Source organism: Chlamydotis macqueenii, chromosome 18 (genome assembly GCF_036417535.1).
Source record: "Chlamydotis macqueenii isolate bChlMac1 chromosome 18, bChlMac1.mat, whole genome shotgun sequence".
Classification (NCBI taxonomy): Eukaryota; Metazoa; Chordata; class Aves; order Otidiformes; family Otididae; genus Chlamydotis; species Chlamydotis macqueenii.
The window spans coordinates 3822011-3837217 of NC_141573.1; the positions used below are offsets into that span (position 1 = coordinate 3822011).

General features: G+C 36.5%; 1 protein-coding gene across 5 annotated transcripts in view; it reads right to left on the bottom strand.

Moving 5' to 3' along the window:
- Window positions 1-15207, bottom strand: part of HELZ (helicase with zinc finger) — a 90216-nt gene that overhangs the window by 66301 nt on the left and 8708 nt on the right. For 3 of the 5 annotated variants that reach the window (XM_086762167.1, XM_086762166.1, XM_086762165.1), the window contains exons 2-4: window positions 6661-6888; window positions 4839-4875; window positions 1378-1502 (exon numbers count right to left, since the gene is read on the bottom strand). In XM_086762167.1, the coding sequence (XP_086618293.1) occupies window positions 1378-1502; window positions 4839-4875; window positions 6661-6870 (372 nt within the window). In that variant the 5' untranslated portion in view covers window positions 6871-6888. The remainder of the gene's footprint in view (window positions 1-1377; window positions 1503-4838; window positions 4876-6660; window positions 6889-15207) is intronic. The other 2 variants (XM_086762169.1, XM_086762168.1) reach the window with 2 other exon arrangements.

Sequence of the window (15207 nt, forward strand, 5' to 3'; positions counted from 1 at the left end):
GTCACTAGGGAGGAAGCTGGACAGATTCCAACTCTTCAATAAATTCATTCCAAAACGTTGTTTCATTTCTCCTCTCAGACACTGGCAGGAGTTAGTAAATCAGTTTATTTTAATATAATATTATATTATATATAATGCTGATTTTAATATTTCTACTGAAAACAACTGTGTCTAAAAACCTAAAGCTTGTAAAACCTCTCAAATTATGTTTTGGGACAACACTCTGGATTTATATATGAAGCCACCTTTATTTGCACAATAGCTTAAAATAAAGGCACTGTACATTTCCTGTGATAAGGAGCTTTTGGCTATTTTACTAATTTTTTTTCTGAAGGCAAGTTTCCTTTGACCTCATCAGCAATTTTTCAATTAAACATTTTTCTCATTACAAAACATCAGCTAAACAAAGAAAAAAATCTTTTCTTTATGTAAAAATAGCCAATGGCCAGGGAGGTGGGAAAGAATTCAGGATATATACCAGACAGACAAACAAAACTCCCTCTCAAAAACAACCTACTGATTAAGTTAATCACCAAGACATAGGAGACATGATCCAATTTCAAGGTAATAGGCTCTCCTACAACAGTTTCTGATGTCCCTTACACGTTCCTCATCATCTGACCAGAGCTGCTCTTGTTTGTGCTATGACCATGTTTCTGGATTTAGCATCACCAGCAGTTCATGGTGATGAACTGCATGCTATTTAATATGAATTTCATAAAGAAAAAGGACACTATCCTTTGGAGACTTATATATGTCCTTAATTTTCCCCATATGAGCAGTCACGTAACAGTCAGAACAGCTACTTACATGTATGGAGTTAAAAGCACCTTTACAAGTTCTGACAAATCAAGGGCAAAAGACAAGCTTTGAACTCAAACCTGCATCTTTGTCTTGAAATCCAGAGTTGTTTTTTTTTTCCTGAAAAGCTTTTCATGCTGTCTTACAATTTATCATGGGCCAGTTACTTAAAACTCTTGTCAATAATTTTTCTGCTTGAATGGCTAAAGCTCCTGAAGTACATACAAAATGGCGTCAGATGCAATTTAAAAACAGTAAGTAAAAGTTTGAGATTTACATTATTCTATTCAATCACATTAATATGCAAATTATTTTGCACTCCCTGAGGACTCAGAGCCAACAATGAAAAAATTTTTCAAAACTGTAACAACTCTGAAACACTGGTAACACAACACCCTGATTATCTTGACTACATATGCGTGCCCATATACTTATCTTTGGCTTTTCCATACAAATCATTTTTCATTGCAACCTGCCAGTCAAACCTGTGTTCAGAAGTTTGTTATCAAACACATCCCAAAAAAGGAAATACAAAACTGCTTTTTAAATTATGTAGATAGCAGCAAACCCACTTACCAGTGATTCACCCATCAGTGATTTGGAAAGAACATTAGACACAATTTGCAGCTTCCCTTTAAGATGCATGCAGCAGAGCACTGCACGGAAAGATCCATCTCCCTTGGCCAGCCCCTCTCCCAGCACTGCAACACAAATCAGCAGCTATTAGCTTCAGCACAGTATACATTTAAATAAACTACACACAGGTTTTCTTCACCTTTAACAGGAAAATAATGTCTGAAACTTGGGTTGAATCCATGGCTTCTTGGAAAGACAAGTCTTGGATGTAAAGGAAGCATTACTTGCTCTTGTCTAATATTAACATGATACTTGTCTCTCACCACCTAAGAAATGCTGTACATTAGCTCAAAAAAGGTTTGCAAAGTTTACATGCTAAAATAGACAAAAATTAAATATGGTAACGGTAAATTCAAATATCTGACAGAGACACAAAGGATCTCCTCTTCACAGAAAGGGTAAAAAAAAAAATAGCAACCAACTACCTCTGAGTAACACAAACATGCTCAGGAAGATCCATTCATGCTCGCGAAAAGCATGCTCTGTCGTTTCCAAATATAGCTAACCTCCTCGTGGTCAATTCCTGCTACTTTAAAAGGGCTTTTATTCACTTACACTGTAAAGTGCAGGATATAGGAACGATTGTTTGAGTCTAGAAACTTACAGGCTCCATGTAACAGAAAACTTTCCTAATGCTTTCCAGCACTGGATCAGATCGCTAGCCAAACAGACACTTCCATTGACACTTCCAAGAGTAAAAGGATTTATTTCACGATACTGACGTGCTTCAGACAAGCAGGAATAACACTTAATCATACATATTACCTGTCCAGAAAACGAAACGCCAGAGCGACTAAAAAACTAGTAAGCTAAGTGTCTGAGTTGAAAAGAAGGCTGGCCAGTTGTTTAAAATTATGGAATTGTAATATATATTAATGTTATTGCAGGCAACATCAACATCTGTGCTTATACTGCTACTCATGCAGATGCAAACAGCTCCTGTTAGTGCTAACAGGAATTTCACATTCACCACAACTTCAGGATTACATTTAGAATAATAAATCAAAACTCCTTACTCAACAGAAATTGCATGAAAGACTAAAGAAAAAACAGCCCCACAAAAAAACATTCACATAAAACCAACCAGACATCTCTTCAAAATGAAATGGTAACTAAATCCTGTTTATAAAGTGCCGCAAAGATTAGTCTGAATTCACCACTCTGACGATACTGACCACATTTCCAAAAATAGAGCTCACTTCCCAAATCAGAAGCAGCAGCGTCAGAAATAGCTTTAATGTGTCTGACAGTTTACTATTTTAACCTCAAAGATGAGACGTCCAGTTATGATATTTCATACCATGAAGTGCACACTATTACCACGCTAAAACACACAGCCCCACACAAAAAGTTACAACACATTAACTAGCATCTTTTGTTAAAGATTTGTGGAATCATTTAACAGTCTAAGTTACCATCATTCCTTGTAACAGCGCAAGCAGCACACTATAAAGAACGTACAGTCCTCAGCTATTCCAAAATGTACTTATCATTCAGGTTAAAATAAAACATCATCATAGGTATGCAACATGTCAAGTCTTGTAAAAAGACAGAACAGCAGCTTGAATAAAACTCTGTTTTTAAAAATCGTGAGTATCAAAGAAGTGTGAGTATCAGGTAGTCCATACTAAGGTTGTTTCCTCCCAAGGGTATTCTAAAATTAAAATTAAAACTAAGGCCTTTCAAGATCATAAATGCAGACACTCTAAACTGTCAGATGCTGGACTATAATTGACAACAGCACATTGCAGGGAACCACAACCAAATAGTTCATTTATATATACATAAAATTAAGGGGAGTGTGTGCATACAAATATATATACACACAGTTTTATATACATACACAGATATGGCATTAGTAAGTTGAAAAATGTCCACAGTTTTAAAACTGGAAAGAATATTTGCAGAACATGCTGGCATGAATTAAGGAAATTAACATTAAACTAAACACCATTTCTTTGTTACTAATATACATTTGAAAGCTGTTTTCACTCCTTAATTAAAAGAAAAAGTAGAGATCAGCACTCCTATTCCACCCACTTCTATGCCCGTCCAGTGAGAAAAGAAAAATAGTTAACATGACAGTTTCTTTGAGACATTGCTATCTGACCCACGCAAAGAAAAGGTTTCACAGATCAAAGTCACCCATCTACCCTTATGACAAACCCATCAGAGCTCATCAATGAGAATATTAAACAGCATTCTCTCTCCTACCTGCTTTAACCATCACTCATCTTTCCATAGGTCTCTCTTTTGCTTTTATTTGCCATCATGAAGGACAACTGTGAGGTTTGACAGAATGCTACCTCTTTGGCACATATGAATAGCTAAAAGGAGCAGCTTTAAAAAAAAAAAATCCAGACTAATTTTACGAATGGTACTGATTAAGTGATGTTCAGCCTTTAAAAATTTGTTAAAATTTAAATGTATACCTACAGAAAGCATGTTCACTTTTTTTAGTTATGTTTTTTTGGACCTTCACAAGCAGGCTGCAGCGCCCCAAAAATTCCACAGACTACAACTTGAGTATCAGTGAAGACAAATGCATCTAAAAAACCCCAAACAAACAAAAACCAACAAAGAAAAATGCCCCACACAAAACTAGAAAGGAATGATTTAAAGATTATCACTGCTAGCACAGGAATGTCAGAATAGTATATCACACAGCCTGCGTAACAAAACTGTGGTTTGTGGAAATTTCCTTTAAGAATCAAGAGTAGTTAAGGAACTAAAAACTGAAAGGTGGGATCTACCCACCTTTCCTTTCCAAATCTAGCTGATAAACTCTGATCCAATGCTTACCAAACTCAGCAAAGAGTTCCCAGTGAGTTTCGAATCACTTGCATTTCACTTGAATAACAGAACATCAGCAAGGACGGTTAATTCCTTTAAAAATATCCCGACTGAAGAAGGCAGTGAAACATGAAAGGCTCAACCTCAATGTGACATATGCACATTTGGAAGCTTTAACAAATAGGAATAACTGTAAGTACGTCATCTTGATTTTCTCTGAATCAAGTCCCAAAATACAAACCAAAAAAATCCACCATGTCCCTAGAAAAAAAAGACAGATCAACTGTCTTTATCTTCACAAGACTCCTAACACTATCAATTCATCCTACATTTGTATACTAAAATATCTATTAGTCAAATGGCACCACTGTGCCAAAGACAAGCATTTCAGTTCTGGTACTTGAAGACAAGTCACAAAATAGTGAGATCTCAAAAAAAAAAAAAAAAAAAAAAAAAGAGTAGAAAAAGTACTATAAAATTAATATAAATTTCAACTAGGAAAAAAAAAACATTGTTAGCAAACTAACAAATCTGGGCATCAGTTTTAAAAATTCAGAAAACTGACTGCAATTTATAACACTATGTAATAGAAAAAGAAATGCGCATACCATGCCTACAGTCTTCATCTGCTTGCCCATACTTTTTCTGAAAGGTAAAACATGAGAAGTTTAAAAATAGCATGATTCCAGTTAGCATAAACAACTACATGCTTGAATTACAAGTTTCTTAAAACTTTTAAGAATTCATTACCTCGTCTTTTCCTGGGAGGAACATGTTAAGAACACCATTCACATGTCAAATATAACATAATTCATTCTTAGAATGCTGACTTTTTCTCAAATTGTCAGCAAACGGACATTTTAAAAGAGGGACACGAATGGGCAAAGATACATGTTTATGTATGTGTTTGTAGGTGGCTCACACCACCTATGGAAAATACAAAAACTTAACTTTTTTTTTCTACCCACTGTAATTTTTTTTTAAAACTTGCACTAATATGGTCCTGTTGAAATTTGTATGGTATGTATTTTATTTTACTCTCTCTCATCAGTGGTGATTTTTAAAATCACTTCGTTTAGGAAAACAAGAAGGAAATTTTGGATTTTTTTTTTTTACTTATGAGCCTTCAAGGATTTATATCATTCAAGTCTCTAATACAAAGGTTTTGATTAGAAGCATTTTTCCAAAGCCCCTGAAGACTTACTGCAATAATTTTTACTACGCTGAACATCAGCATAGCTACCTCTTAGGATTTTCAAAGGCATCCAGGTCAGAAATGTATTAAATACTGCTAAGCATCTATCGGCATATGGGACTACATAAACAATTTTGAGAAGTCAAGTCTATAGTAATACAACTTCCATAAAAAAAAAAAAAACCAACCTTAGTTCTTTCTGACTCTCTTCCCCTGAGGAGCCATATGATAGGTCACATATTAATATAAGAAGTTTCTCAATTCTTGTTTTGCACACCAAATAGTCCAATTCAGCTATCTATTTAAGGAATGCTTAAAAACATTCCCTAATCAGATGGGCAAGATTTATCCTAAAGCTGCCCAGCAAAGTCTTACAACTTGGCCAAACTTTTTCCACTTGGGATGAAACTGTTCATACTCAACATATGAAGATTCAGGGTCGATAAGGCCCCTGTAAATCTCTAATAACAGAACAGGAAAAATGTTGGTTCATTAAGCAGCTTGCAGGTTTACTCTTAAGCACTGTAATGCCCTTTCCTTTAAGAAAGTGTAGCTCTCTGATGCTTTAAAGGAAGGATACAAATTTTGCAATGGGATCACCTACAATTCAGGGTTATGCCTCTTGCCTTGCATTTACAAAACTTTACAAACACTCTGGTTTTCACATTTCCATTAAAAATCTACCAGAGTCTAAAAGTTAGACCTTTCACCAGACATGTTCTAGCCTAGCAATGGAAAACCAGCATATTATCAAGTATTAAAAGACTAATGCTAGGTCTACGCAAATGGAGCTAAATTAGGTACAAATTGGCTACCTGAATTCCTGCATTTCTCAATTTTTGGTTTTTGAGTGTTTAGATTTGCAACTTTAATTTCATGCTCTTTAAAGATAAGGTAATTTGGTATGTAACTCAGTGTAACTGTACAAACACAATACCCTAAAACCAGATACTTTGCCTTCCTGGAGTTTATTTATTTATTTATTTATAAGTACTTAATTCTTTTAGAGAACTGTGATTCAGACCCAAACTACTTAGAGGTCTCAATCCTGAAAAATAAATAGATCAGGGAAAACTGCAAGACAGAAATTTTATATACACTTTAGCAAGTGGGATTCTGTGGCAAACCAACATGCCAATCACAGGAAAACACTGAATTTTATTTAAATCTTGACAGTACAAGATGTTTGATTGCTCTTTCCAGTTCACTAGATACTATTAAAGAGTCACACTCACAAGTTGTAAAAAGGAAGCAATTCTATACAGAAGAGTCTCGATTTTGATGCGGTCGATTTCTGCCTGGCATGCCTCCGGGAGGTGAGCTGGGGGGTACTGGCTGAGGGAAAGGAGAGCCTCTGTGCAATGCTTCACTGCCACTTCATAATCCTGCTGCTTAAGAGATTCACATGCTTGTTCACATGACTTCTCTGGTCTTCTGTCTGCCATGACTCAGAGACAGAAATCCTAGAGTGGGGCAGAGGGGATGATAAAATGTTGGTTAGCTGTATAATGGCAGTGACAACTTGCCAACCAACTTCCATTCCCACCTCAAGGTGCTGCGTCACATCCCCTTCGTTTTCTGCCATTCGCATTTCCTACCCCAATCCTTCTCACTAACTAACCTCTTCGCAGTCTTTTTTTCCATTGCTCCCAGCTCTTAGTTTTGATTATAATTCAATAAAGTATGTAAGCCCAAGACTGATTTCAAAACAATATTAAGTAGTGGTTTCAAATTGTAAAGTCAGCATGGAGTTAAGCACTTTGGTACATAGAGGCTTTCGAGTCTTCACTGGCAACATGATCTTTGCTTTGGAAGTAATACAACTCATCCACCAACTGCTCTTTCTCTGAGCCTGCAGCCATTTAACCCAAGACACTTTTCTCCTGAAAGCACTTCTCACCTACTCTCAGGGGAAGGAGCCACTCTGTCCAGCTGGGGAGATGGACAAGGATGAATGAGAAAGAACTGGAGGTCAACAGGAAACCACTTGTCTCTTCCTTCTCACAGTTTATTCCATTTATGTCTGAGAAAGCCTAGATACCCCTGCAACACCAGCACCTTTGTATAAACTTCTTAAATAATTTTAAAGTAATTATTTTTAAAGGGAAAAAAATATTGTAATAAAAATCTGTATACAAGACAGAGATTATCAGCCAATAAACCAAGACAAATGGTTATCCAGAATGCAAATCACCAGGACAAAAGAAAACCACTTCCACAATCTCTATCTACATTCTCCCTTCATTGACATAATATGTAAATATATTATATACATCCCTAGAGACATTGTACTTTAAAAGTGATTTCACAAAAACATGTTCTGATAACTCAAAGAGGATAAAACATAAGAGTTCTCATTTCCTTTTTAGCAAGCAGTATACTATCAATATCTGTGATTATATATCAACTATTACGATTGTCTCAAACAACTATCTGTAGCCCACTTTAAGAATCCACTGCTAAAAACTTACTTCATACTTGATATTTTCAGGTTTTAACCGAAGTAAAGTAAAGTAACTTCAAAAATTAATCTGAAGGTCAAATAAATACATTTTCCTTAAAAGAAAAATAAATCACTATCTCACTTTCCTCATTAACACACGCCTAATCCAACATACAGTAGAAACGTAAATAAGACTTTTCATACATTATATGAGTGTTCTATGTGTTCCCTTCCATTCTTAAATTTTTATTTGCAGTATCGATATAGAAACAAAGAAATACTGATTTTTCAGACAAGTTTAACTTAAACCACCCTCCCTTTACAATATTTATATAAAAATTTCTTAGACACAACAATGTACCTTTCCAAAAATGAAGGAACATGAGCATGAATATTGTGAAGTCATCCTGGTAAGAATCTGTGACATATGCTTCTGTCTTAATAATGACCTTGCAAAATATTACCTCATTCATCCAGGTATTTCTTTTTCTGCTAAAAATAAGTCCCTATTTGCAATCAGAATAGGAACAGGCAAGTAGGTTTTGCATTTCCATACATATGAGTAAATTCATTCATGGAGTAATTCTATTAACATTACAGACACTCAGCGGGATCACTTAAGCACATATTTTCAAATCTATAAATGTTAGGTATTCTTAAGCTGTTTATGCAAGGATCTTTTCTAGAATCAACTAAAAATTACACTGATTTCAATTTAACTAACATTTTAGGCCACACTGAATTTTACAAATCTATGATTTGCTTCAATAGTAATACAATAGTTAATTGATGTTCTTCCCATATGCATTCTGTTTTCCTCCTAAGGGACTGAAAAGAAAGGATTTCATGAACTCTGCTGTACTTTTGATTTCCTCACTTCCTGGCTGACATATAACCAAAATTCCTTTGACCAAAAGTCTTCAGCAGAGCTTCTGTGTGTTTATTCCCGGAGAACTGTTTATACACAGACCTCATCCTAACTGACCTGGCCAGCACAACTGACAGACATTGGAAAGCTATGTTATCCTGCCCTTCTTCTCCAACATGGCACCATGCAAAAGAAAAACATTTTTATTTATCAGTTGTCTTATGCTGGCTGTTTTGATAAATATTGAACTAGTCTGTTTGAGGAGAAGCTGGGTTTTACACGCCCAGCAGTGGTGTACTGTACTGCAAAGGCCACACAACTTCTTTGGTCAACTTGAGGACTTAGAGAGTGTTTCAGAGGACATATCTGACCCTAAGCAAAAACTTGTGGATTAAGTTAAGTGGAGCTAAGAGAAGTCAGGACCAGGCTGTTTGGATGACTGGGCTAAACTGAGTCACATAAGTATTTCAGAGTGTAATTAAAAAACCCGCTGAAGTCACAGTCCATGGCACACAGTGATAGATAAGGAGCTGCTGCAGCGTAACTTGCTTTCAGAAAAATGTAATTGCAACAGAGAAAACCAGTATGCGGACAACATATGGAAAATTATACACACAGGCTCTCAGATTTCACTTCAATTCTATTTATATCCATACACGCAGACACAGGCACATTGAGTGGCTATTTGCACCATCTACTTCAAACTCCAGTCCAGGTGCTCTAAACTGTTCCTTGGAGGCACTCAACTCTTCCTGTTGACTCTTTAAAAACCCGTGCTCCTAGTTCTGCTCCCTTGAGCTGTGCCTAAATTAGCAAACGAGACATGAATGTGAATTGTAACCATGCTTTCTTAAGATGTAGTCTATTGTAGTACCTGACCTACTCATGTTTAAAATTATTTCAGAATACACAAGGAATGGAGACACTTGTCAAAGGAAATTTGAGTTCTATAAATGTTTATTTTCAAAAATTTCAAATGTAAAACTGGAATTTCTATATTAACTCCAAGATCAGAGTTGAAAGCTGAAGTGTCACAAGGTGTGCGCTATATTCCCAACTCTCTTTGCAAACCACCTTTACTTACACACTTCACTACTTCTGTCTGTAAGACTGAGATTAAAATACAAAGCATGTAACAGAACAAATGTCAGGATTATTCATTTTCTAAGGATGGCCTGGAGAACCGCATGCCAGAAGAGTTCTAAATTCAAATTTGAGTAACAATTTATTCTAATAGAAAAGTTCAATACATCTTCAGAATTCTGAGGAACCAGCAAACAGGTATATTCCCACTATGTAAAGTTACACATCTCAAATAGATGGACTTGCCTTACAAATACAGGCACAATGTCTTATCAACAGAGCCTTTATTATCAGTGGTCAATTCAAAGCATTTCTTAGCTTTGAATCATCTCACAGCAGCCCCACTGGCTACAGAAAGGCTCCCGATTTATGCATTTAAGTAAAATATTTAAACACAGCGCCTGTGAATTCCACCTGATATTACATTAAGCATCACGCTGACTCAAGCACACACAGAAGCTTACACAACTCTTCCTCACTGGCTAATCCAGAGGTCTAAACCTTGGCTTTTTACTTTGTACTTTCAAAACACTGCAGTAGAAGAAAACTTACTGATCTTAATTTCTTCGAAGGCCAAGTCGTGCTCAGCTTAACTTGCACAAAGTATCACTTAAAAGATCTGGTTATTCCCAGTGGTGTGCGACTTAAACTTTGGTGGTTTTTTCAATGAACTGTGAGGGTTTTTTTTCTTTTTTCCCTACAAACAACGATTTTCAGATTTAATAATCCTGATGAGTACTTCTCCTTCTTTCCAAAGTGATTTTTGTAAACAAACATGAAAAGAGTAACTAAAATCTAATCTCCCAATAAAACTGCACATTTCCCCTCCAGAACTGCAGAGGGGGCCGGGAGAGGCAGAAGTAACAGCTTGAGGAGGAAGAGCGATAAACAACATGATCTACACGGTCATTTATTTTCAAGTAAACACTACGCCTGCTGGGTGCACAGGAGGCTTTTGAAGAATTATTCCACAGTCTGATGAGTCCAACTTCAAACTAAAAGTCAATGTAGGAGGAAAGAACATCATGAACTAAAATTTTAGTGTTTCACAGCAGTTTAACTCATGACTGTGCACTTTCATGCTTCACAGCTTACTGATGTATTTAGTGGAATCAAAGGGTCCATGCATTAAGATAATGATAAGTGAAAGCATGTGACAGTCCCTAAAAAAATTCAAACAGATGCTTTTTCAATTCACTATAAAGCATCTAGCCAGATAACTCTCGCTGTACTTCATAAACAAACAGATTAGAGGGCACAATGCTGTTCCTATTAATGTTATTGGCAAAATTCCCAATGTCTGCCAAGACAGAAGGATCAGATCCAAGGTCTTGCATGCCAAGCTGACAAACAGTAGACAAGTCAGTAAATATTTGCATATTTTAACCAGACATTAACATCTCTTGTAAAGATTTATGCTAAAGCAGTGATGTTCAACTCACAGTCCTACAGTGAGACTGGTAGGAATTTGCTGTCAGTTGAATATACTTCAAGAGCCACATCCTGGGATTCAGAAACTGAAACAAATGAATGAGACCCATTGCCCTGAGGAACATGGAGGGGAAGAGCCTCTCCAGCTGCCTCCCATTACAATCCATAACCCTTCAAACACTTCTGCTGTGAGAAGTAAGTACCCAAATATTCCTTGCCAGAGCTATTCAGCTGTGTCTTCCTGTTAAGAGCCCACTGTATTGCAGGAAAGGAGAGAAGAAGGGACTGCCGTTCCGTTGCCCACTGCGGTCAAGCTGGCACAGGCTCAGAGAAAGCAGGGCAGGAATTCAACTCATCCTGCCCCTCTCTAAGGAAATGCGTGCAGTGATCACGCTGCGTTTCCTAATCCTTTGTGATTTTTCAGCTCTTCTCACAAATTGGAAAGGCTGGCCACAAGTTTTAAATATGTAATAAATCCAGGTAATATGTCAAGAAAAGACAGCTGTTTTATCATAGCTTCCGAGCAATTCATTTTCAGAGGCAAGAAGAGATCTACTAGATCTATTTTTGAGCATGGTTGCTCTGTCCTTCCTCAGTAACTTTTGCACTTCAGGTCAATTTGTACTGAATTTCACAGAAGTCTAAAGGGTCTCGAAGATGCTGCAAGTTTTACGAAAAACAGGTAACAAGACAGATACGAGAGACCCAGATTTTTAAGTCCACCCAGGGAAAGGAAAAGTTGTAATTCAGTCTCTTATTGATATGAAGGAGTCAGTTACCCTATCAGTTACTGCCATGTGCTGCCATTTACCCAGCAAGAGAGACAGCACTGTACTACAGTATCACTCATCAGTAAAAGAAAAATCTTATTTATTTGTCTTACCCATAATGATAAAAGCCATAAACTGCATTCATTAGCTTAACTGCTCAAGGATCCATCCAGTAGTTTCCAGGTTTCACTAAAGCAGAGTTTCCAAACTTTTTACACTACAGACAGTAACAGTACATACGGCACAGCTTTTTGAAATTTGTTACTGGTAAAATTGAGATGTAAGCAATTCATATATGAATGCCTCAAAAATTTGTTGTGTCCATAATAGAGAAAAGTAATATTTGGAAGTCAGAAAGTTGGTACAGACACAATCCCTGTGACTGAAGAGTCTTCTAGTTCCCTCTCACTCAAAATTATCAGGAAAAGACTGACAAGATACTGTAATTTACATAGGCATGGGAAGATTGGGGTTCATTTAATAATCTGGATTGATTATAATACATTGAGTATACTACACTACAAAATGTTAGCTACTGTGAACATGCCAATGTTACAGTTTAAAATCATAGCTCACTGAAATTCAACTATCAAGACTCTGCAAGCAAACTGCATTCCTCAGTCTGTATACTAAAATAAGAAATAATACATCTATCTACTGTTAAATCATAATATACAGTTGCTCTGGCATCTCTAGTGATCCCATCTTAAGGCACGTTATGTAATTGTTTTTGTATTACTGCAAAATACCACTCAAGTACCTTTAGATTAGTAAAATAAAATGAAGTATCTATTTATTTTCCTTACCTAGAGTGATAAAATAAACTTATCTTTGCCTTAAGAAAAAAAAAAAGCATTTTATTCAAGCCTCCAGGAAGGAATAAAACAAGCTGCACAAAATACAGAAGCCACTTACACACAGAAAAAATGCACTTTCCTAGTGTCATGACATATACATCATAAATAATCCCACACTCAGAAATCATTTAATAAAATGAAAGTAGATAATGATAGTGCACTATACCAATGTGAAAGACTTAACGGAACAGAAGGAAAAAGGCAATGATATGAAAGGTGCTTTTGCTTTTTATTTTAAGAAAGATAGAATAGCAGACATCTTATGCACTCATTTATTGCGGTTATGGCTGAAGTCAGTACTATCAGTTATACAGAGTGCTCAGAAATGTACTGCACACCTTACAGAACAAATACAAAAGTCTCCACCCTTGAGAGAGGACAATCTAATCAGTTTTCTGAAATAACTGAATTACTCTGGTTAATGTTGTACAACTCCAGGCAAAATGACCCTACTTTAAATTCCAAAAATGATGTTAAATATGAAATGGAGCATACAGAACGAGGAAAGCTTATTTCAAGGTTTTATTATATAGCATAACAGCAGCAAGACCTTCTGCTACATGGCCTCTAAGGAACATGACATGCTGGACTTCAGGACGGGGGGAAAAAAGGAATTAACAGATTCATTATGTCCCCTACCATTAAATATTTAGATTATCCTTCCACATTGAAAAACCAAAGAGAGCACCATAAATTAGGAGGACAAGTGATGTCTGGCCATATAAATGGAGCCCTGAGTCTGATCCTGCAAACTTAATGTATAGAATAAACACAGCCACGTTTACTGAAACAGGAACAAGTGCCTGTGGGTGGTTTACCATTCACATAACAGTAGTTACAAAAATATAGCAGCAATTGACATTAAGAGCAAATGTCTTCCACAGATGGTTCCTCTGTGTTCCTTAAATCACTTTATATACATCACAGATAGTAATGAGTTAGATTTTATTGCATGCCAGTAATGATTTCAGTACAGACACTTTATTAAGTAATTATTAACACTTTATTACCTTTACTAATCTCTCTTGTTTTCATTTTGGAAATAGCAGCAGAAAGGACCACCTACACAGCCAGCAGCAGCATTTACACATGGACAAACTGGCTATCTTTGGCTCAAAATCTGAAAATAACTCATGGCCTCAGCACTTGTAACCACCTCATCCACCACGTAAGTATCCCCAATATCTTCATCTCCTGCCTTTTTAAAGATCCTTTTTTCACACGGCTATCTAAAAACATTACCTATCTTGATTAAACTAAGCGAAATAGATGGCAAGTCAAAGCACAGCATCTACCTGGCATGTACTGGCTTTGTCTGAAAGCCATCCATAACTGACAGAGACAAGATTTCTAGTTACACAAAGCCCCTATATATACATATTCCATTCCTTAAAATTACAAATACTAGGTTGTAAAGTTCAATACTCAAAGGCTGTGTAATGACTAAAGTATCTGTACAAGCTCAGGATGGCCCTCCTGCGTGTCTGCGTTACGGTACAGCCTTTAACTGCGTTAGTCACTCCCCTCGTTTTCCAGGGGCTACCTGGCGGAATGAGCAGGCAGATAGAGGCTGCCTGCTTAACGGGCACCTTAAATACTTCAGCATAGGGCCGAAGGCCTTATTTACTGCACGCTACTCAAGTCTGGTTCTCAAGACTGCATTTTAATGTTTTCACTAACTTTTCAATAAAGCTTTCAAATACTGTAGCTGAGCACTTCGTAAGTATTAAGAAAATATCCTTACTCTCCTGACATTATTCCCATTCTACAAAGAATTAAGACGTTAAAACACATTAAAGCCAAAAGTTTCCATAAACTTCTTATATTCAGATTAAGACAACTAAAGGTGATTTTTCCCCATTATGCGCTGCCCTGTACCATATGGCCCTTTGTACGATCCAAGCGGAACACCCAGTGTCTGCAGTGACAGACCAGTATTCAGCATTTCTCTCCATCACAACATGGGAGCGTTCGTTAGAAATACAGAAAATGAAATGTAGCAAAGACAGGGCTTAAGTACAATCTGCCTTTTTTCTTTTTTTGCTATTCCCTACTCCATTTCCTAAACACTTTCTAATTTATGCAAATAGTGAAACTGTATTCCAACAAACAACTGTATTAGCATTATAAAATAAATTAGATGTACCCACACAGCAGAGCCTCCCTTCTATTTCTTTTTAACACTGGTATTTTTCAACCTCAATCTCCTTGTTCAGCCACTCCCATCTCCACATTTATTCTACATATACTGCAAAAATCTGCATTTTGCACCTTCTGTTGAAATCCAGTCACTGCTTCCTCCATGCTGCATGAAGGTAGAGCTGCTAGGA